Raw genomic sequence first — 21,387 nt, 5'->3', positions numbered from 1 at the left:
GTTATGTAGTCCATTCAGAGTCAACTGACATGTTAGGGGAACATGTTGCCTCCACCTTAAGGGCCGAAGCATAAGTAAAGCAAGAAACCACTGTGAAACAGGCTCTGCTTGCTACCAGCTTCATGCCGGTTTCTTGCTTGGCTTATTCTTTGACCCCTGCAGTGGAGGTGACATGTTCTCTGAAATGTCGGTTGACTTTGTATGTATTACATGGCATTGTATCCCAGAAGATAGACCTCTTCATAACCACTGCTGTGAGAACATCAAATCCTACATAGTAAGTATGCATGTTTGCTAAGGCTTCTATTTTGTCAATGTCATGTTTGATCTCTAGACAGTCTTCAGCTATCTGTGAATCACTGGTTTTCTAGTGTGGTTTTTCTGGTGTCCCTATATCCTAATGAGATGTGTCTGCCAGTTTGGCTGATGGTACAGCATTTTGTTATGACTTAACAAAAAAAAATCCAGGATTTCAGTCTGCAACTGAACTATACTGACCAAGCGACTGCTGCTTGTCGGCCAAGTTTAGTGCCAACTTTTGTGGATTTATTGGTTTTCTAGACCAGAGCCGCTATTTCCTTGAAATATGCAGGTAAGTCAATAAGTAAGTTTCAAATGGATATAGAACTTAAATAAGAGTACTGATTTGAAAAATGCTTTTATTTCTCAACATAATCTCCCTGTACATTGAGGCACTTGTCCCATCATTTCACAAGCCCCTGAAAACCAGCAGCATAAAATTCTTTGCGATGCTGTCGGAACCAGGCGGCGACTTCCCTACAGAAGGGTAACTATAGACACTATAGCCACTGCTATTGGTTGTTCACATGGCATGGCCCACCTTATAATGCATGACAGGTTAGGTTTTCACAAAGTCTGTGTATGATGGGTGCCACACATGCTGACCCCACAACCCAAAATGGAAAGAATGGGTCTGGCGTTACAGGATCTCAATCACTACCATGATGGACACGATATGCTAGCCTGAATTGCCACTGGTGCTGAGTCTTGCTCCAAGCAACTTCCATTTGTTCGACCCTCTTAAACATCATCTTTTGGCTGAACATTTTCCCAACGATGAAGCTGTACAAAGGGAAGTCACCACCTGGTTCTGACAGCAGCCCAAAGAATAATTATGCTGCTGGTTTTCAGGGGCTTGTGAAACGATGGGACAAGTGCCTCAGTGTACAGGGAGATTATGTTGAGAAATAAAAGCATTTTTTAAATCAGTACTCTTATTTGTTTAAGTTCTATATCCATTTGTAACTTATTGACTTACCCTTGTAGCTCCTCAGTTATTATGACAAGGCTGAGTGGACCCTGTTCCAGACCCAATACTTATCAGAAAAAATCTGGTAGCTCTGGGAATCGAACCCAGACCTCTCATCTGTAGCCACGAACACAGACCACATTATGACTTAATGTTGCCTAAAAATAAGTGACATGCAGTGTGTACCTATTTGAGCTTTAATCTACACCCTGCTGCAGGTGCAGGGGATCCTATAAATGATGGGGGCTGCTCGTCCTTGATTAAGAGATGGGTTGACAATTTTCAGTGGTTTGTGCATAGTATGGACCCCTTCTGTCTTGAGTAGCTGTCAGTGTGGTCTCTTGTACCTTAAATGTGAGGGATATAAGCCTAGTGATCTCATTTATCCACGTTCCACTGGCCTTGTTCTCACGTTTATTGAGAGTAACCATTAGATCAAAGAATGGACTTGATATGCTGTAGTTTGAATCTGTTGCAGACTGTTGTTGCCCTGTGATAATGTAGCAAATGTTATGTCCTGGTGGATGATGGGAGGCTGCTTGTGGACAACTGTGTTTGTGGTTTGTTGTATAGATAGAATATCCCAGGGAGTTGTTTGGATGGTATGTAAGCAGGATGTCATGGAAGAATGTGTTGACGGTCTGTTTCCACTTCCATGGAGAGCTTGATGCTGGGGTGTATGAAGTTCAGTTGTACAAGAAAGATGAGATGGGTGGGGCATGCTCCTCACATAGGAGCTCCCATCATCCACCAGGACATTACGTTTGCTACATTATCACAGGGCAACAACAGTCTGCAACAGAATTATGTATAAAACTTTTATCAGAAAACCTGTATGGAGGAGACTGTTTGGAAGACTTGCATGTAGATAGGATAAAATGGCTTCTTAATGGGTCAGGTGTGGTCTGGATATGCCTAGTTTAGGTCTGGGATCACAGATGGGTTCTTATGAACATGGTAATGAACCTTCAGGGTCCATAAAAGGCAGTGAATTTCTATACTACCTATGCAGATAGTGGCTTAAGAAACATTATTTAGGATTGGAATTAAAATATATCTTGATTTATTACCGAAATGAATGGAAACCACAAATTCTTTTATTTTCTACAGGTGACGGGTTTTCAATGAGTGTTGTCCACTACAGGAATTTATTTCATCAAAGGTGCCACTGCAGAGATGTCCAGTAAGGGTAGGTTAAAGCAAAATAATTTTTATTACTGATTTTAAGCCAATGTTAATTCAGTCCATGGATGGTTGTACAATGATGACAACATTGCCATGTTTTGGAGGTCGACTGGCCCTACTGGTCCAGACAGGACATCAATCTCCACTCTTCCCTCATGGATTGACACCAACATGTGCACACATGCACAACCTTTCCAACTCTGCATACTTTCACCCTAAAGATGGAGGCAGCAGGTACCTCTGAAATGTTGGCTACACTGCACACATCAACACAGTGCAACCACCCAAGATCAGAATTAACATAAAAGTTATGTCTTAATATACTTCACAGTATAAATTATAACATGCAACAACCATACAATTTTCGTGGCACAATGTGCCATGTGAGGCTATGTCAACCAAAACAGCTCCATATCAGTTACAAGTAATCACCAAAATGTGTGGTGCAAAAATAAATTTAAAATGATTTATGCCCATAGTACTCTATTTGGATATGCTCTACTAATGGAAAGTGTAATTAATGGGACTAATTAAAAAGTGAGCTAGTCACAGTAGCCAAGCAGTCTTAAGGCATGTACTGTCTTTGCTCGCTTGGAAACCGGGATCGTTGGTTCCAATCCCACTCAGGGCATGGATGTTTAGTTTGTGTGTGCACGTTTTGCTGTGTTTGTTTACAGGTAGAGGCCTTGCGACGAGCTGATCACCCGCCCAAGGAGTCCTACCAAATGTGTAAGATCTAGAAAAACCAAAGTGAGTGGAGAAAGTTCATGGAGGTAGGCCTAGGCCCACTGGGGCTGTAGTGCCAAGGGGGCAAAAAAGAAGAAAAAAAAATTAAAAAGTGTAAGAGAACATGCATGGATGGCTCTACTATATAGGCAAATTTCTGGTTGAAACAAGTCTTTTATTTTCATAAATTCAGGAAATGCAAGAAAACTGCTTACTCTTAAACCTTCGTAACCTTCACAAAAATAGATTTTTTAAGTTCAAAGTCAATAATATAATTATCATTCTTCACAATGCAATCCATTCTGTAGGAAAATGCACGAATCTTGAAATTAATAATTAAAGGAAATAAATATTACAAAATTAAGAACTAATTTCACTCATCTGCAATGTGGTTGCAAGTATAATGCCCCAGCATGAAGCAGGTGTTCTTTGCTACAAGCTTCCATGGTATGTTTGTATAATTTATGTACTGTGTATGTACATATATAAATGGAAGTTTTCAAAACTTTAATCTGTATATAAAATTTGGTCTACTCAGGGGAGGTGAAGATAAAATATGCAAAAGGCAATTCCTGTCCTGTAAAACATTAATATTATTACAATGGCTCCATGCTTTGAAACATAACTGCAACTACTTATTTATACCTTTACAGTAATTGCTGACACTAAGTACAGCAGTTACCAAGGTGACAACATTCTTTGTCCATTAAAAACAGAAATAATGGAACATCGTTGCTTTCTTCAGACAATTCTGCAAATGATAACCAATATACCTCGTTTCATGCTGTAGTATGCCAAATTTTAAATCTGGTTCATCTGCCAGGTACATAAATTACAGTTCAGGATGACACAAAAATTTACAACAAACTATATATAAATATACATTGTATCTGATACGACCCTATATGTAGGTGGTGAATAAAGGATTCACCTCAGAAAACAATCTCCTATCTTAATGAGGACACTGCATAGAAATGCTTAAAGTTTACATCCAACTTCACTATGAAGACCTAGCAAGCCAGAAAGCAACCTTGAAAAAGAAATAAGCAAGTCCAATGGCACAAATTATCTTCTCTCGCTGCTGCCTTTGCATATTGTCCAATTCCATAGCCATGACTCGCCTATTCAGTTTGGCCATCTGCCGACGCAAGTGAACAAGTTCTTCACTTGGAGTTAAACCTTCACCTGTACCAACTGGAGGAGTTGACTCCCTGTTGACAAAGTCATTACATCCTATGATATCTGTGATATTCTTGACCATGATTCTCAAGTGTGGCCACCAACTATATTAAGAAGATAAATACAAGTCAGAAGTGATTAGATTTCATATTTTATCAATCCTATCTCAGGATTTACTTTTTTGCATTTCATTTCATGCAATAAAGTACAGAGCAGTAAAGTGAGACAAACATTCTGCTTGCAATAGCTGGGTGGCATCTTACTGCATGACTGTACAGGGAACAAAGCTGGGGTTTTCCCCACATCCAACACTGACTTTCTACTTCAACAGAATTTCATTACTCATTGCTCTAAAAAGGTGAGACAAATTTAACATTATATAAGGACTGCTATAAGTGACCCCCATTTGTCTTGAAGCATGCTTCCCAGCACGTAAACAAGCTGAAACACTTTCTGAAGTTCATCACTAGAAACTGAAGCAACTGCACCTATTATTTCATTTTGGAGTGCTTCAATGATGAAAGGGTTATTCTTGTACACTTTTCCCTTCAAGATGCCCCACAGATGATAATCACAGTAACTAACATCAGGAGAGAAAGAAGACCAGGCTCTGTGCTGACTGTTCTCTACTTGAACACCTCATGGCAGTCATGAACTTGTCAGCAGTATGTACTATAGCATAATTTGGTGGAATGCAACCGCCTATTCAATGGGTAAAGCGGCCAGGACATGAAGCTCACCACTCACCTCCAACTAGTGCCAAGATCAAGAATACATGGATCTGTACAACCACTCCCTTGCACATCTTCATGGCATAGTGCTTAATTGGTTAAGCATGGCCAATTTTACCTTCTTACCCAAGTTTCTCTTTAGCTGTCAGTTCATAAAAAATGGGAGTATTAAATACATTGCCCCTCCCCCTTTTCCAGTACAAACACAGAGATATGTTGTGTTTTTATTGTTGTCTTTTAGGTGTCTATGTCAGCAGAGACAAAGCATTAAATGTTCAGCAGTCATGTAATTTTGTAAAACAAGTCAAAGAAGATAAAATATGTGACTGCATTGTTACTATAACTTTTATTTGTGACAATTCTGTTTCCTTTCAAAATGTAATAGTGATTTCTTACCTGACCAATCTTTGTTCAGTGTAAAAGTAGGGCTTGGGTTTCATTACAGCCATGGTCAACATTTCTTCTGGTTGCGCTGTATGGCTGGGGAAGTCATCAGCTGATGGGAAGTAATGTTCATCAAGTGTAATAACACGAGGTGGAGTCTGTAATAACACACAAGCATTATGCAGTAGACTTGAAAATAACACAGATATCAAGGACAGCTCATTGCAGCATCTCTGCACAGCTAGGTAGATGATAAACATTATGCAATTACACTTATTTGTGAATGCTGAGGGAATACCATTTTCACAGTTGAGTAGTAAAATATTTACACACTTCAATTACTAATTAATGCACTCAGCTAGTGAATGCATGGCTTGCTGTTTTCTTAGAAATACATAACTAGCGAAGAATGTTACAATACAGTGACCACATAAACCAGCAGTTGGCTTTGGGTTTTACATTTATCATTTCATATAAGTCAGTCTCATCTGTATGACATTCTTGTAACCCATCTGCATTCAGTGACTGTACTTTTAAGTTGTCCTGTGCTTAATTAAGCACCATGCCATGAAGACATATGGAGGAGTGGAAGTACAGGCCCACCAGTGTTTGATCGCAGCACTAGGCGGAGCTAAGTGGTTCACTTTATGCCCAGGAAAAGAGCCCCTGCTACCCATTGGAGAGAAGGCTAGGTAAGCCCCAGAGCTGGTCTGGATGCTGTGGAGCAGAGAAAATTCTCTTGCCCCCATTGGGAATAGTACCATGGCCATCCTGCTGGGAGCCTGTTGCTATACCAGCTCCACTTACTGTGCCAGTACTAACATAAATTATTCTGATTTACCCATTGCATATAGTCACAATATTGCAAACATAAAATGTCACATAACATAGTATATTATGTACTGTTAACCCATAAAAATCTGTAACATACACAATGGGTAAGGAACTTACCTGAACTCGAACCATACCAGGATCAGGTGGCATTGCAGCATTTTCTAATATTAACTCTCTTGGTGGGGCCTTGGTTCCTATATGTTGTTCTTGACCTAAGATCATGTACAAGAACAAGGTGATAAAGTCATACTTAAAAATGTAGTTTATTTAAACCTGACTCTTGAATCTGAACCTACTGTTAAAACTGTCAATGCAGATACACTGTCCCCACTCTTACTTCATTTCTGCAAACTTCTGGAACATGATACTAAACAGGGACGACTCATACCACCCACTCTCAATTGGCAGCCTACTGCTGTATTTACATTATTTAATTAGCTTATGTAAATTTTACACATCTATTTATAACTCCAGTTTTTAAAAATATCTAAGGTAAAGGTAAAATTAAACAGCATGCCTGAAGACATATGGGACAGTGAAGGTATAGCTCCACACATTCTTAATCTTGGAGTTAGTTGGAGGTGACTGATCAGCTTCACACCCCCAACAGCTGGTAACACACTATTAATATGAAATTTAGTCTCTCATTAACATTTTAAATGAATAGCATGTATGCTTATCAGTGCATTTCATGTTTAATAAAAAAGGCTACACTTTACATCAATCACAAACAGTGTCCATTGTGCCTCACTGATGAGTATAAGGATCTATTCACTTGGCACTGAGAGGCTGTTGTAAAAAACAGCACAAATATTGGAGCTTTACATGCAGTAGGAATGATCTTGCAAAGGTAATGTGACATGGTAGGGAAGTATTCCGATGGAAAATTTTATCAAACTTAATACTGTTTCATCATACCTTCACACAAGTAACGTCTATTCTAAACTTGATGGTACAAAGAAGTTGTCCATATTTGTAATATAACATACATCATTAATTCAGACATTACAGTCAGAATTTAATAGCTCATGTGTCTCCTATCAAATGGCTACAGGAGGCTCTTTCTCTGGAGGTAAAGCAACTGGGGCGTAAAGTTGGCCACTCACCTCAAATATTGCTGAGGTCAAGAACGTATTGATCTATACCTCAACTCCCCATGTCTCCATGGCATACTGCTTAATTAGGTAAGCACAGGGAAACTTACCTGATATGTGATGGCTCATGCTCAGTTATCATTTTATTACTAACCAAGGGTATGTACAAAGCGTTTATCAACTAATTAGTAATTATTTGGCTTAGTGGGGGGTGAAGTCCAGCTGGGTCCACTTGGCACGGCGGCCAATGATTGGCCTATTGTACTTGCCCCGGGCATATTATGATAATGGAGAATTTGGTGGAATGAAGATTGGCAGAGGAAACTGAAGTACTCAGAGAAAATCTGCCCCCAGCACCACTTTCTCCACCACAAATCCCACTTGACCAGACCTGGGATTAAACCCGGGCTGCCACGGTGGGAAGCCAGCAACTAACCGCTTGAGCTGTGGTGCAGCCTAACTGATTAGTAACTAATGCCATGTATTATATGGCAAACTAATGACTTACCAAACTAAATAAATTGTTTAATGCTAAACGTTGGTACTAAATTTAGATAAAAAACACAATTTTCTACTATGAACAAGACATGTCTCAGTTTAAATACAGGTTTTGTCAATAAATTAATTGGCCTACAAATTAACAAAACTGGAAGAAACACACAAATGTTATTTCCTAACTATGATCTGCATGCTCTGTTGTGAGAAGAGTTACACAAAAAAGACAACAGATACTTTAAAATTTGTTTACTTTGCTTCCACTCCATACTGTCACATGGGTTAATCTTCTGGGGAAATTCAAGAGACAGAAACAGTCATCCAAAAGAAAATAATTAGAATAAAGGAAGGCATTAGAAGCAGGGTCTTTTGTAGAAAATTATTTTGGAAATGTAATAACCTTTGCTTGCAAGCAAGTGCATATCCTGCGTATTGAGATTCGCAGTGGATTACATGAAAAAATTAAGCAGAATAATTTCTGGGAAGAAATAATCAGTTACTTTACGACTGGCAGTTTACCTCAAATCAGTTTATCTTTCCACCAAGCCCTTTGAGACTCACAGAAATTACTTTTCCAGATGTACCCTTGCAATCATAATCATTATGAACATCATCTCTGACAAGAGGTTGGGATTGTCTCTTATGAATAGGCTTCACCTTCTGTCAAGTGTCTTGCATATATATCATGTTACTGAAAATTCTTCCTTCTGCACTATAATCAGTCCTCTGTCAGTCCAGACTTTGCAAAGCACATCGTGCCTATCTTGTATATCTTATGCTACAATGCCTGCTTAATCACTTGAACAGTTGTAAGCTCGACCACTGCCACGTTTAAGCTTCTTATATTTTCTATGTCTGGCTTTGCCTTGTCCTACACTGTGAACATGTTCAGTCTCCTGATGTATGATTTCTGCTTGTTGCCTGCACAAATTCATTATATAATCGTATACATATGGGAGGTTGAAAGCTGTGTGCAGCATGCACCTTGGAAAATCTCCAATAGTGCGGAAAACCTTGTTTGCAGGTGCAGCAATTTTAAGAGGTTGGTGTCTACCACTAATTCACAAGCAAGGCAAGCACAAGTCATTATTTATCTGATAAGTGTCTTATGAAGGATTAATTTAATGTTGGTGCTTCAACACTAATTTTTGAATAGAGTAGATCCTAATAAATGTTCTGGAGGTCTTGCCTTCAATTATTTCTATGGCCAGTCTCCATATAATCCTCTTACTGAAGATTCCACCGAGATAATTTACATGATTGATGAAGGGGTTATTCTGTCCATTCAACATAAGATCAGCCTCACGGGGCCTAAGTCTATTACAAAAGTAGATGACCTTACTCTTATCTCCATTGATATTTATGTTCCAGCACTCATAAGTCTCGGTAGCCCTGAGTTTCCCCTTAGGTTTTTGAGAACATAACCCTCTTTGCAGTGTCACATATATACATGCGTCATCAGCAAAGAGAAACATCCCAGATACTTGGTGTCTATCATTTATGTACAGGGTGTCCAGATGAAAGGTATCCAAAATAAAACATTTATATCTCAGAAACTAATCGTCATACATGTCTCCGGTTTATGTCATCAGAAAGGAAAACTCTGAAGGTTATTTTTCATGTCCAGCTTATGTGTGTGCGCCAGCCGGTGACTTTCAGCAAGCTCAGTAACGATGTCAACATCACAGGAACAGGATCAATTTGTGTTGTGGCTAGCATAGATGCAATCTCTTACAGCTGTCCAATGTTGTTTCAGATGCAATGTCGGCATCAGCCTCCTACATGGAAAAGCATTTGATTCTGGGACAAGAAACTGAGGACTACAGGTAGTCTGTTGGGTGTAAAATCTCATGGAAAGACACAGGCCTCTGAAGAAAATGTCAGTCGCATTAGAGAGGCATTCCAGCTAAATCTGTGCAAATCAATTTGTGCTGCTAGCTTGCAGTTACAAATTCCATGTTCAACAGTGCACATTGTGCTACAAAAAAGGCTCCACCAAAGAGCATACAAGATTCAAATGATTCATGCACTAAAACTGACCAAGTACCATGCATGTAATTTGCTGTGGACATGCTATAAAGAAATGACATGTCACCTGATTTCCTCCGCCAAGTGTGCTTCTCAGACAAGGTAATATTCCATGTCACTGGTGTTCTAAACAGGTACAACTGCAGGATTTGGTGGAGTCAAAATCCACATGTCACATGTGAGTTGGAGAGAGGCAGCCCCAAAGTGAATGATTGGGCCAGCTTAATGCACAGCAAGTTGATTGGACTGTTTTTCTTTTTGGAAAAGAGGCTAATCAGATGTAAATTTTGAGGGAATTTTGGGTCCTTGCCGAGTTTTGGTAACATAACTTTTGCTTCCTTTGAAGGCTTTGGAAAACAGAACAGCCGAAGGCAGTGTTTAAATAAATGTGTCAGATATACCATTGGTCTCCTTACAAGATGCCTGAGGCATTCGTTTGGAATACCATTAAGTCCTTCATCAATTTCAATGGATTTGCTAATTTATGTGTCACAAGGTCTTACTTTTCCTGACAGGCTGTCATCTACAGATAAGAGCAGAGCCTGGACTCTTGTCTCCATCCATTTATCATGAGTTTTCATCACACAGGTCACGAGATGTGAACTGGTTTTCTAAACAATCTGCAATCACATTGGCTTTCTCATTCAGGTGATATGTTATTCCTAAAGGTCCATGAACAGTGGTTGGTGCTTTTGGCCCATCCCTTTTCATAAGTGATTTTGCAGTAGGCTACAGAGTGAGAGGTGGGACCTCACAGTTCCCTACTTTTGTTTCCCATTGTTCAAGTGCCTTTCTATGGGTCATTCATTTGATAGTTTTGGCAACCCAATTAACTGCTGTTTTACATGTTGGATCCCAAGTTACTTGCCACAGTTTCCTTAACCTTGCTATGTTTAATCAGACTCTCCAGACTAGTCAGATCCTTATTAAGGTCTGAGTGAAATTTTCCCTATCTATAGCCTATACGAGGGGGTACCCAAAAGAAACCGAACTTATTTTTTTTAAACTTATTTATTCAAATTTTAAGCACAAACCTTCAATCCCCTTCAAAGTACTCTCCACTTACACTAATATATTTGTCGAGTCTTTTATTCCATTTTATAAACATTGTCTAAAATCATCTTTTGAGATGCTTGACAGCGCCTCCATCATTTTTTCCTTCAACTCAGCAACATCAGCAAAACGCTTTCCTTTCATGTCTCTTTTCATTCGAGGAAACAAAAAAATGGCATGGGGCAAGGTCGGGTGAGTATGGAGGGTGAGGAACAGGGGTCATACATACCATTTTTGGTCAAGAATTGTCAGCAGTTGTGGCACGAATTTCGCAGCCACCCTTTTCATTCCCAAATCTTCTGTCAAAATTCGCTGAACTGAGCTCCAAGTCACTCCCGACAGCTCCACACAATTTCCACAATTCCTTCGATCTTCCTTGATGATTTCACGAATTTTTTCAACATTTTCATGTGTTTGGGCCATGGAAGGATGACCAGAACGAGGTTTGTCATCAATTGACATTTCACCATTTTTGAAACGGGAAAACCACTTGAGTTTTCCCCATAGCATCGTCCTTGTACGCCACTTTTAACATTTCAAGAGTTTCTGTTCCACTTTTCCTGAGCAAAAAGCAGAATTTCACCGCCGCACGCTGTTCACGAAAATCAGCCATTGCAAAAACGACGATCACACAAAACAGTTGTCACTATAAACTCCGCCGAAACTAGTCCTTACCTTCTGAAGCAATGGTAGTCAGCTTATTGACTCAGGAATGTTAGCTCTATGCGCTCATAGCAGCAAAATGCGGTACTACAAAATCTCTGTCCACAAAAAAAATTAGTTCGGTTTCTCTTGGGTACCCCATCGTATGCTGAAAGTACAGGGGCAATAAAGCTATGAGCTACCTTATCTGCTTCTTCCCGAATAAATTTGGATTCTAGGGGAAATTAATTCAGAAGCCAGGCTTTGAAACCACTCCCAATCTGAATTTGTTAACTGGGTCTGCAATATCCATAGTTCTAACATGATCAAGCAAGTGGAAAACAACTGGTAGATGATGTGAGTCCAAAATATCACAGACAGTGACTTCTGATAGTTGGCCATTCTTCTGCGCAACAATATTTAGCAAGTCACCATTGCCTGCAGGAGAGTAATAAGTGGGATATTGTGGTGCTGAAATTTCAAACTCATTGATATGCAGTAAAGTCAGTAGTTTAGCATGTGAAGTGTTTGAAACTACATTATTCCAAAATGGATGCTTGGCATTCAGATCTCCTGCCAGTAGCAACTTATGTCCAAAACTAATTTCATTTCACTACAACTTATATATATTCGTTGCTGTAGGAACGTGTTGGCTGAGCTGTTGCTAGTCTGGCTCCACTGTTATGGCTTTCAGGCATAATGTCACATTTGCCCCCACCTTGAGGCTGCTTGTCCTGAGTAATCTACAGGAGTACTGAAAATTGTTGGGGGGGGAGGGGGAGAGACAGACAGTATGATGCTTTCGTGCGACTACTTTTATTTTTTTTAATTAGGAAAGTGAGCTAATCTTGCCCTCATATGAGAAATGCTAACCTCACTAAACATCAGGGAATATAATATACAGGTATCAAGTTATTCAGTAATCTTCCACCTACAATTAAAAGCTTAAATCACGATACAAAATTCTTAAGCTTTATGGATATCTTCATGTGAAATAAGTGTCTGTACATGTACTATGAAGTGTTCTACATCATTCAGTTTAGCCCAAAGGATCTATGGGACACAAATGAACTCAACTCGACTCTACCCAGCGAGATGGTGGTGTTTTATTTAGACATGCTCAATGACAGCTTTGGACAAAAAGTGCAGACAGGATGAAAGACCTGTACAACACAATGATTCTGCTGTTCCCTGAACCACTCATCACAGTAGTTCATCTTCTGGTCACAAGCAATAATATGCTGATTGACTTAAACTAAACATAACTGACAGGATAATTCCCAATACTCATTTGTTCAATAATTGCAGTCGTGACTGACTGCAGGTTTATCATGTTCCAGCATTACACATTTTGGTATGTGATCCAACAGTAGCATTTTTTTAACACACTATTAGTTCTATAACTGGGGCAATAATATCATTCCAATCTAAGAGAAGTTGCTTCATATTCGGCTTCATTACATTTAAAAGAGTCTTACCAGCAACAAGTATTCGATCAGGGACATGCATGTCAAACTTCTCATTTGCCAACATTGCATTCCAGTTACTTCCAGTGTTTTGATCATCGTCACTCTCTCCATCAACTCTAATTCGCTTTGGTACTCTCATTTTCTGACTTATATCTGCTGTAAAATTTGGGTCATAAAAATGGTCTAGTTCTCCTGAAAACCGGGTGGGGCTGGCTGCTTTCGACATCTGCGGGAAAATATCAAACAGAACATATAAACTGGACACTTTATCCATTAAAATCTTATGGAACATGCGACTGTTTACAAATTATACAATGAACATTGCACCCCTTCATATTACAATAAGGCAAAAAAAAAACTCATTCACTACTAAATGAGTTACCGGAGCGTGAGGTACGATCTGTCCACAAACATCGCTTTATTATTAATCGTTCCAGGGTTACATTCTGCCTTTAAACACTCAAGTAACAACTACAAAACTTACTCTGTGGCCAACTATTAACTTTTACACTTAACTGTGCACAAAATCTAAAATTGAAAATCTTCAACAGAATACTTGTAATCAATCAGTACACTCGTAAACATAACTCGTACCGACTCCTACTTTTTCGAAGCTTACACCACTGAACACATAGAGCAGAAACAACCCTTCTATGCCTTCTATCTTCTATCAGGAAGCAGCGCCAGCAGAATGGAGTAGGACCGGGGGGAACGAGGAGAACAAGAGAACGACGAGAACGTTGCACTCGTCGCGCTATCTACACCGATTTACACTACTCTTCACTTACGATCGGGAACGCACTGCTGTCGCTTGAGGTTGTGTGACGTCATCCGACTTTACTGCAATCTATAAACGTAACATCAATTAGATTTGTCCCTATAATCTAGAATCTAGAAATCTACGTAGAAAGTGTTCAATCTGTGGTTGGCTTACCATATAGTTTAGGTGGAATAGATCCCATCGTTTCAGAACAAAGTGCTGCTTCATAGTATTGTCACGTGTATGAGTGACTACAGACAGAGTTTGGATTAGTAATCGGATTAATTTAAATCTAATAACTCATAACTATAAGTAAGGATTGTGCTCTCCCTGTTCTGCACACTTCATAAATCACTGTAGGAAATCTAGGACGCTAATGAATCGCCCCCTCATGTATATTTTTGCAATATGAAAATTAAAGTTTCCACTTTTGTCGCAGCAGTACGACTGTGTTACAAATGTGGGAAATTTGGCAATATAAGTGAATTTTGTATGAAGGAACAATAATGCTTCTCATGCGGAGAAGTAAAACATGAAGGATCTTGTGTTAAAAATGCCTAAATTGTAATCGCAATCATAGAGCGAACAGCGAGCGATACCCAGTAATTAAAAGACAGAAAGAAATTAATCAAATCATGGCTCATAGAAATGTCGGACTTTCTAGAGCACGGAAAACTGTAGAATAATGGTCACAACCCTGGCGGTCGAACCCTGCGTTCTCTTCAGGTGCGAAAAGCCTGTGAGGGTACGTAGAACCTAATATGAGAAACTTCACCCCTAGTACTAAAATGCCAAGAAGACGAAGGGAATGGGATAACATAGAGCCAAGTGAAAGCATTAAAGTCCCGAGCCAACCGATCGGATGGAACCCTAGGAGAAGACAAAGGAAGATGACCATGGATAACAGCAAGACTCAAATATCTGAACCAAGCCCAAACAATGTAGAAAAAAGGAAAAGTTAAAAAGACCAGACAGTGTCAGAAAAATCTTTAGACGAGTTGGAGTCGATTCAGATGGGGGAAGTCAAGAATGTACTTGTGACAATAATCAACTTAGTGATAAACTCCGGAAAGGCTAAAACAATGGCAAGACACCTGTGGAAAGCCATCGAGTTACACGAGCAGCATTATAACATAATTCAACGGGATTCAACGAATTAAGATTCTTCAGTGGAACTGTAGAAACCTGAGAAGCATGCTCTCCAAATTCCAACAGAGGAGTCAAAACAGATGTCATAATACTCTCAGAGACCTGTCTTCACGAAGCAGAAAGTGTATACGTGAAAGAGTTTGACGTGGTGAGAAAAGAAAGTAACGAAAGGACAGGTTGCTTCATAAACAAAATTTTAAAATCTATTTTAAAAAGTACATGTACAAAATAGTAATAATATATTCTTAGAGTGAAGTCGAGAGAGATGTTCAAAAATCGCAGGGTGACCTCTATGACAGAATAATATGTTTTAAGAATATGCCAGGTATTGATTCCTATGACCTGATTGTCTGCAGATTCTTTCTTGACCGCCCTCGACGCCCTCGACTGACTGACTCTCTCGGTCGATTAAATTGCTACTAGCCTTCGGCAGCATAATCATTCCTGACTTCAGTCTCCTCGAGATCCATATTAGTTGCATAAAACTGTTGCCAGAGGTAAATGTTATACGATGTATCACAACGAATCATTTTCCGGAACGTAATGACAATCTTGCTGAAAGGGAAATTACTTTTTTAAGAAGGAAAGAGAGACGTTTTACAGTTACCTTTCCTGTATATTCTAATATTCTGTGACTCGTATCCTCTCGTATTAGTGCTGTTTCCGGTAGAAGGTGTTGTAATGGTTGTGCTTGTTCTATTTAGCTAAGCCCAGATCGGGGACTTGCACTGATACATTTGAACATCGAACAAATTGAGGAGAATATTTATGTAAAATGGGTTCTAAGGCAGAATTGGCATGCGTTTATTCAGCTCTAATTTTGGCTGATGACGATGTAGCGATAACAGTAAGTAATTTTTTCTTATGTGTGATTATGTGATGTTGGGTGAACGTTTTTATTTATTTTGTGATTTTGCTCATAGGGCGAGAAGATCCAGACGATTCTTAAGGCCGCGGCAGTAGATGTGGAGCCATACTGGCCAGGACTCTTCGCTAAGGCGTTGGAAGGCATCAGTGTCAAGGATTTAATTACGAATGTTGGCTCAGGTGTTGCCGCTGGACCGGCCCCTGGAGGAGGTAATGAATTTTAAGTGAAGGTCAAAACCTCAAATCCGGGGTCTATTTATGTATAACAGTTTTGATTGTGAATATTTGGTCGTGAGAAGGATGAAGTGGGTGGTCGTTATTATGATAACCACGAACTGCGTGAATTGTGCCTTACGTAGTATCGTTACATGAATGGAGTCAGAGGTTGTGTGGGCCGCGATATGTGGGAGAGACAGGAAATGCATATTGAGTAGACTTGACTAGGCGTAATGATCCGAACTTGTATATGGGATGAGGGTACTTGATTTGAATCGTGACTGGGATAACAGTTCTGTTGTCTGAGGTATGACATACTTTTCCTCCCCCCCGCCCCCACATAGACGCTGTACTCACTCACTACCAAATCCGTTGTAGTTCAGGTATTATCCTGATATATGATGGTGTGTACTTGATGCTGGAAGTGTTATAAAGCAGTGCAGAAGGAATATATCATTTGTTGTAGATTGGAGGTTGATGAAACTGAGGAGTGCACCATGACATTTGTTATTAGAAATATGTAGGTTCTGCCACTAGTGTTGGTACTACTGAAGTAAATTTAATAATAATAATTTTATTTAACATTCATCACACTTACAAATTGTAACTCTCGAACAAGTCACATACATACACAACTTTTCCAGTCTAATTGGACTCCTGCCCAATCAATTGAATGTCATCAAATATCACTATAACATGACATTCAGTTACAATTAAAATCACACTCTTGGTATAATTAGAATATATTAGGTGCAGACAAGTTTACGACTACCTTCCATTATAAAAAAACTAGGTCATCTTACTATAAACATCTTAATTACCACCGTACTGACATAGGATTGCAATTTTTTTTATGATGATAAAGTCAGGATTTATGAACTTCTTTCTAGCTCCTGTTCCTGCAGCAGCTGCAGAGACTGCACCTGCTGAGAAGAAGGAGGAAACAAAGAAGAAGGAAGAATCTGAGGAATCTGATGATGATATGGGCTTTGGTTAGTATTCAGTTTATTACATTAAGCCATGAGAAGCACCGTGACACATGATATTTCTTTTTATACTTGTTAGATCTGCTTTCACTCCACAAATATATGTATGGCCCAGGGAAATCTTCAATTTTATAATATGTTTGATAATACTGATGTGGTTTCTGTTGGAACTGTCCATGTTGAAATATTACTGCTGCTGCTCAATGTAGAGAATGAATGGTATGTGGTAACAAATCACTGAAATATGTTTATGTAAGTTTTCAAGTTCTTTGGGGGGGGGGGGGCAGATTGTAAAATCAGATAATTTGTGTTGGGCACCCTGTTTCATAGTGAAATACAAGGTGTTTCAAACAGATTGTGTGAAATGTATCCCATGTGTTGAGGGGTTTGAGATGACAAATATTTTCTGTGAAGTTAGGTCTGCAGATGACTTCTGAATGATTAATGGCCAGATGTGTTTATTGATCATGTTTCACTTTGGATCAGATCAATGTGTACTGGACTCTCTTGAACACTTGAGACATGCTGGAATCCTTTTGACGCAATTTTGGATCCTCTACTTCTCAGTATGTACTACTTAGATTTATTCATGTCTCCATAGAAGGAAACTTGTGGGATATAGATGAGGTGGCCATACTTGTCCACCATGTCCAGTCTGATGTGCAAGATGACTAGTATTCAGAGGGGCCTGATCATTAGCAGGGAAGTGTGGAAAAAAGGAGAGCACCCACAGTACCCATTGGATAAGAGGTGGCATGGGACCAGAGTTAGTCTGGACACTGCCCCCTGCCAGGAATTGAATGCTGGTTGTCCAGCCTGTAGCCTGTAGATAAAGCTGGCAGCTGTCTGTGCTTCCATTGGCTTCTTCACTGCGAAAGTTGTCAGTAAACACAGTTGCTCATAGCTCATTCAGAAGTTTTGTGTACCTATATCCATAGGAATGTATATTCATCTTGAACTGCCTGAATAAACATTTGATCCAGCCTTTTTGAAATGCTCCATATCATGAACCATTCAGCTTAGGAATGTGAAATTCTGCATCAAATGCTGTTTGCACATCAGTATTTACAGACATGGCTGTGCTGTGGTAAAGATTACAAATTTAACATGATTAGAATATGTTATAGTGGAAATTATTAACAGAAATAAATCAGTTGAATTGTGAAATTGCAGTACTTGACAGGTCTGCTGTATAAATGGAAGGGTTAAGGGAATAGGTGTCATAAATTCTTCCCAAAACTTCCTGTTTGAAACTCATGGAATGTGCTGTTTGGGTAATAACAGGCTTAGATAATGGCCATTTATTTAGCCAGAGGACCAGTTTATTTCTAAACAGTGTTATTTTATCCTCAATTTGACTATTGGAATGATTTAAGGAAAAATGGGGTTGCCTAAATCAGATTTGATACTGGTGTTCCCTACCTGTCTTTTTTCAAACTGAATTTGCTGTGAAATTGTAAAGGAGATTATATTTGGGCTACGTGGAAACTGCTATTTTTATTTTTTGTTTTATTGCAAACACTGTATGCTCTGAAGAATGCTATGCAAATTTACTTCCTTGTCTCTTGGGGCTCTCAACATTCTCTGATTCATTAGGCCAATCAGTGGCCAACTTGCCAAGTGGACCTAGCTGGACTCCACCCCCCACTATACGAATTTAAAAAGACAAAATTATCGTGATTCGTGGACTGATAAAAGAGCAGCAAATTTTCCCAGGACTGTTACCATATCTCATGTTGTAGGGTACACCACTCATTATTTTGTGTAATATGCAGTAGTGTATTTCATCAAGTACCCAGTGATTATATAGTATGTATTAGCTACTGATGAATGAAGTGAAGATGTATGTTGATGAGGGTACTTTGGATCTAAAGTATGTAACCACTGTTCTGATGTTTGTATCTGATGTGGCTCTTTTCTCTTTCAGGTCTGTTTGACTAATTCCAAAGGTAATTTGACAAGAAACTTTTTATTTTTGTACAGTTCTGTTGTACTTTGAGAAGAGTGGTAATAAAATATTGGGTTTGGTATCCACATTTTCCTCCTTAACCTCATGAGCATTCTTTACTAAGAGTTTGGAGCCTGAGAACTTCATTTAAGATGGATGCCATGGTTTTCAGAGCATGTAATTATATGGTGCCTAGGTATTTAGAGCATTATTTCATGACAAGGGTATTTTGTTCAGATTTGGATTTTTTTTTTATTTTGAAGAAAAATCGTATATATACAAAAATTGCCTGGGCAATACTTTCATTGATGCTACCACCCCTAACTCCATCAGTTCAGATCTTAACACTTCGCAGACCGGTGATTTAAATATTTAAATCACCCTGGGGACCGGCGTTTTTAAACCTACTACCCTAACTTGTGCACTGTTCACTTTAAAAATTAATATAAAATCTCCTAATTAATGTTATGAACTAAAATTTTTGGAGAAGACTTACCAGAGCTCCTAGAAGTGCTTCAGAGTGTGATATTTCTGGAAACATTCCCCTCTGTGAAGAGGCATGATGCAGAACTTGCAGACGTAGGAAGTCTTGCTTCGCTTCTTGTGCACAGCGCACACATGGCACTGCCTAGAAGGATACTTCCCCGTCGATTGTTCGCTCATCACAATTTTCACGAGGGTATGTTTCCGCATATCACCCGAGAGTCGCCCAGGGGGGGTCCATATGAGGCCTTCGTGGGGTGGGAGTAGATGGTCCCGGTTGTACTACGTCTGTGTCTGACGCAGATTCTGCCGCCACCATGAGGTTTGTAGCCCAGGCGTCTGCCACATTCATGAGAAATGCCTTGTATGTCAAAGTTGAATTTTCGTTTAGCTCTTTGAAAACCAAAAATGAATTGAAAAGGGCACAATTCATAAGCCACAAGGCAACTTTTTTCATCCATTTTACTGTTTTCCTAGGAAGGGAATAATAGGTCAAGTATTGGTCGGCTCTGTCAACTCCCTTCATGAACATATTGTACTCAGAAATACAAATAGGCTTCTTAAGTTGTCCATGTCTCCTTTGAACATGAACCATGCTCGAATTGTGAACTGTGGAAATCATATTCACAACATGAGTATCTCTATCTCCAAAAAACAGTTCAGCTACTTCAGACACTTGCGTAGGGTCTGATGGCATTTGTCTCACCTTTGGATCACCAGTAAACTTCCCAAAGTGGGTGTTTTGTCCACTTTACCCCATGTGGCTGTCCCCGCAATGCTACCGCTCGCACCTTCACTTTCTCTTCTGGTCACAATATTTTTGGAGCCACTGACACTGCCCTCGCTATCAGAAGACGAAACAGTTGGCAAATCAGATAACTCATCGGAGATCAAATCACAGATTTCTTCTCCGAGAGCTTGCGCAGCCTTCAACTGCTTTCGTCTCTGAGCCATGTTGACACTGAGAATATCTTGCCTCACACATGGAAGCTTCAACTTGAACAAAGGGACTTTTCTTTAGAGTGAGAGGGGAATAGAGAGTGGTCACGTTGCTGACTCGGAAAACAAACATTCTGAAGGTCAGCTACGCAGTACTTTTACAGACACGTGGCCACCAAAGCGAGGAATAGTGTGTTGCAACATAACGTGTCCTAAAAGCCTAAATCTAGGCGAACGGTCTGCCACGTTTAAAACCCAAACGTCTAGGCCTAGGCGTCCGGTCCACGAAGTGTTAAAATTGAAGAGATCTTCCTTGATATACCCTGTGCTTCTACAATCTATACTCAATATTAAGAGGTATGCTCTTAACAGCCCTGCTTACAGTGAGAAAACTGATTGCATTCTCAACTGATATAATATCTTAGTGCAAGAGTATAGCATGTAGTTCTTGAAAATTACAAAAGTAATTCCCTTTATTATGTTATTTTTTCCCTACCCAGACAATCTTAGTCACATCAGTAAAGTTACTTTCTAAAGGTTGATGATCTTGTGGTGTATGATGACAAATCCACCTAGGTAGACAACTTCTCTATACAGGCACTGCACAACTTCACAGTTCAGACTTGTGCAACTTTTGTATTCCTGCAGTTTCATATGATTCGCTTCTTTCTGGCAAGGGCTAAAGATTAGTGAAGCTATTTAATTGCAGAAAATAGGATGTGCAAACTGCTAGTGAATGGCATTAAAGATAGCTGAATTGGACACAGCAGTCATGTAAGTCTGAAGGTAAAAGGTAAAGTTGTCCCTGTGCCTAACTTAATGAAGCACTATGCCCTGAAGTATATGGGGGAGTGGATATATAGATCCACATTTTCTTGGCCTCTGCACTAGCTGGAGGTGAGCGGTCAGCTTCACTCCCCTGCTGCTTTACCCCCAGGAAAGAGCCTCC

General features: G+C 39.5%; 2 protein-coding genes and 1 long non-coding RNA gene across 6 annotated transcripts; 2 read left to right on the top strand and 1 right to left on the bottom strand.

The window, feature by feature from the left end:
• The first annotated feature begins 3,194 nt into the window (after positions 1–3,194).
• Positions 3,195–10,082, top strand: LOC117282509. The gene is made up of 2 exons (XR_004513270.1): positions 3,195–3,228; positions 9,655–10,082. It is a non-coding gene; the product is annotated as an uncharacterized LOC117282509 (long non-coding RNA).
• Positions 3,336–13,818, bottom strand: LOC111866825 (transport and Golgi organization protein 11). Of its 4 annotated transcripts, none has more exons than XM_023856117.2 (5): positions 13,575–13,818; positions 13,100–13,316; positions 6,427–6,521; positions 5,488–5,633; positions 3,336–4,392 (listed from the first exon to the last, which is right to left on the bottom strand). In XM_023856117.2, the coding sequence occupies exons 2-5, from the start codon at positions 13,314–13,316 to the stop codon at positions 4,182–4,184; spliced, it is 669 nt and encodes a 222-aa protein (XP_023711885.1). In that variant the 5' UTR covers positions 13,575–13,818; the 3' UTR covers positions 3,336–4,181. The 4 variants fall into 4 exon arrangements, with proteins under 4 accessions (XP_023711885.1, XP_023711887.1, XP_023711888.1 ...); XM_023856119.2 differs by having other exon boundaries at positions 13,607–13,818; XM_023856120.2 differs by having other exon boundaries at positions 13,685–13,818.
• A 1,829-nt stretch (positions 13,819–15,647) lies between these two features.
• Positions 15,648–19,117, top strand: LOC111866820 (60S acidic ribosomal protein P1). The gene is made up of 4 exons (XM_023856112.2): positions 15,648–15,846; positions 15,923–16,076; positions 16,973–17,074; positions 18,996–19,117. The coding sequence occupies exons 1-4, from the start codon at positions 15,775–15,777 to the stop codon at positions 19,007–19,009; spliced, it is 342 nt and encodes a 113-aa protein (XP_023711880.1). The 5' UTR covers positions 15,648–15,774; the 3' UTR covers positions 19,010–19,117.
• Positions 19,118–21,387: the final 2,270 nt, after the last annotated feature.

Source organism: Cryptotermes secundus, unplaced genomic scaffold, assembly GCF_002891405.2.
Source record: "Cryptotermes secundus unplaced genomic scaffold, Csec_1.0 scaffold446, whole genome shotgun sequence".
Lineage (NCBI taxonomy): Eukaryota > Metazoa > Arthropoda > Insecta > Blattodea > Kalotermitidae > Cryptotermes > Cryptotermes secundus.
This window is presented reverse-complemented; position numbering and strand designations above follow the sequence as displayed.

Excerpts from the sequence above, each read along its gene's own strand:
- LOC111866820 (XM_023856112.2), top strand. The coding sequence starts at position 15,775 with ATGGGTTCTAAGGCAGAATTGGCATGCGTTTATTCAGCTCTAATTTTG. Across the intron at positions 15,847-15,922 it reads ATGACGATGTAGCGATAACA|GGCGAGAAGATCCAGACGAT; the intron begins GTAAGTAATTTT and ends TTTTGCTCATAG. Across the intron at positions 16,077-16,972 it reads TGGACCGGCCCCTGGAGGAG|CTCCTGTTCCTGCAGCAGCT; the intron begins GTAATGAATTTT and ends ACTTCTTTCTAG.
- LOC111866825 (XM_023856117.2), bottom strand. The coding sequence starts at position 13,316 with ATGTCGAAAGCAGCCAGCCCCACCCGGTTTTCAGGAGAACTAGACCAT. Across the intron at positions 5,634-6,426 it reads CTGGTATGGTTCGAGTTCAG|ACTCCACCTCGTGTTATTAC; the intron begins GTAAGTTCCTTA and ends GTGTTATTACAG. Across the intron at positions 4,393-5,487 it reads ACTGAACAAAGATTGGTCAG|GGAGTCAACTCCTCCAGTTG; the intron begins GTAAGAAATCAC and ends CTTTGTCAACAG.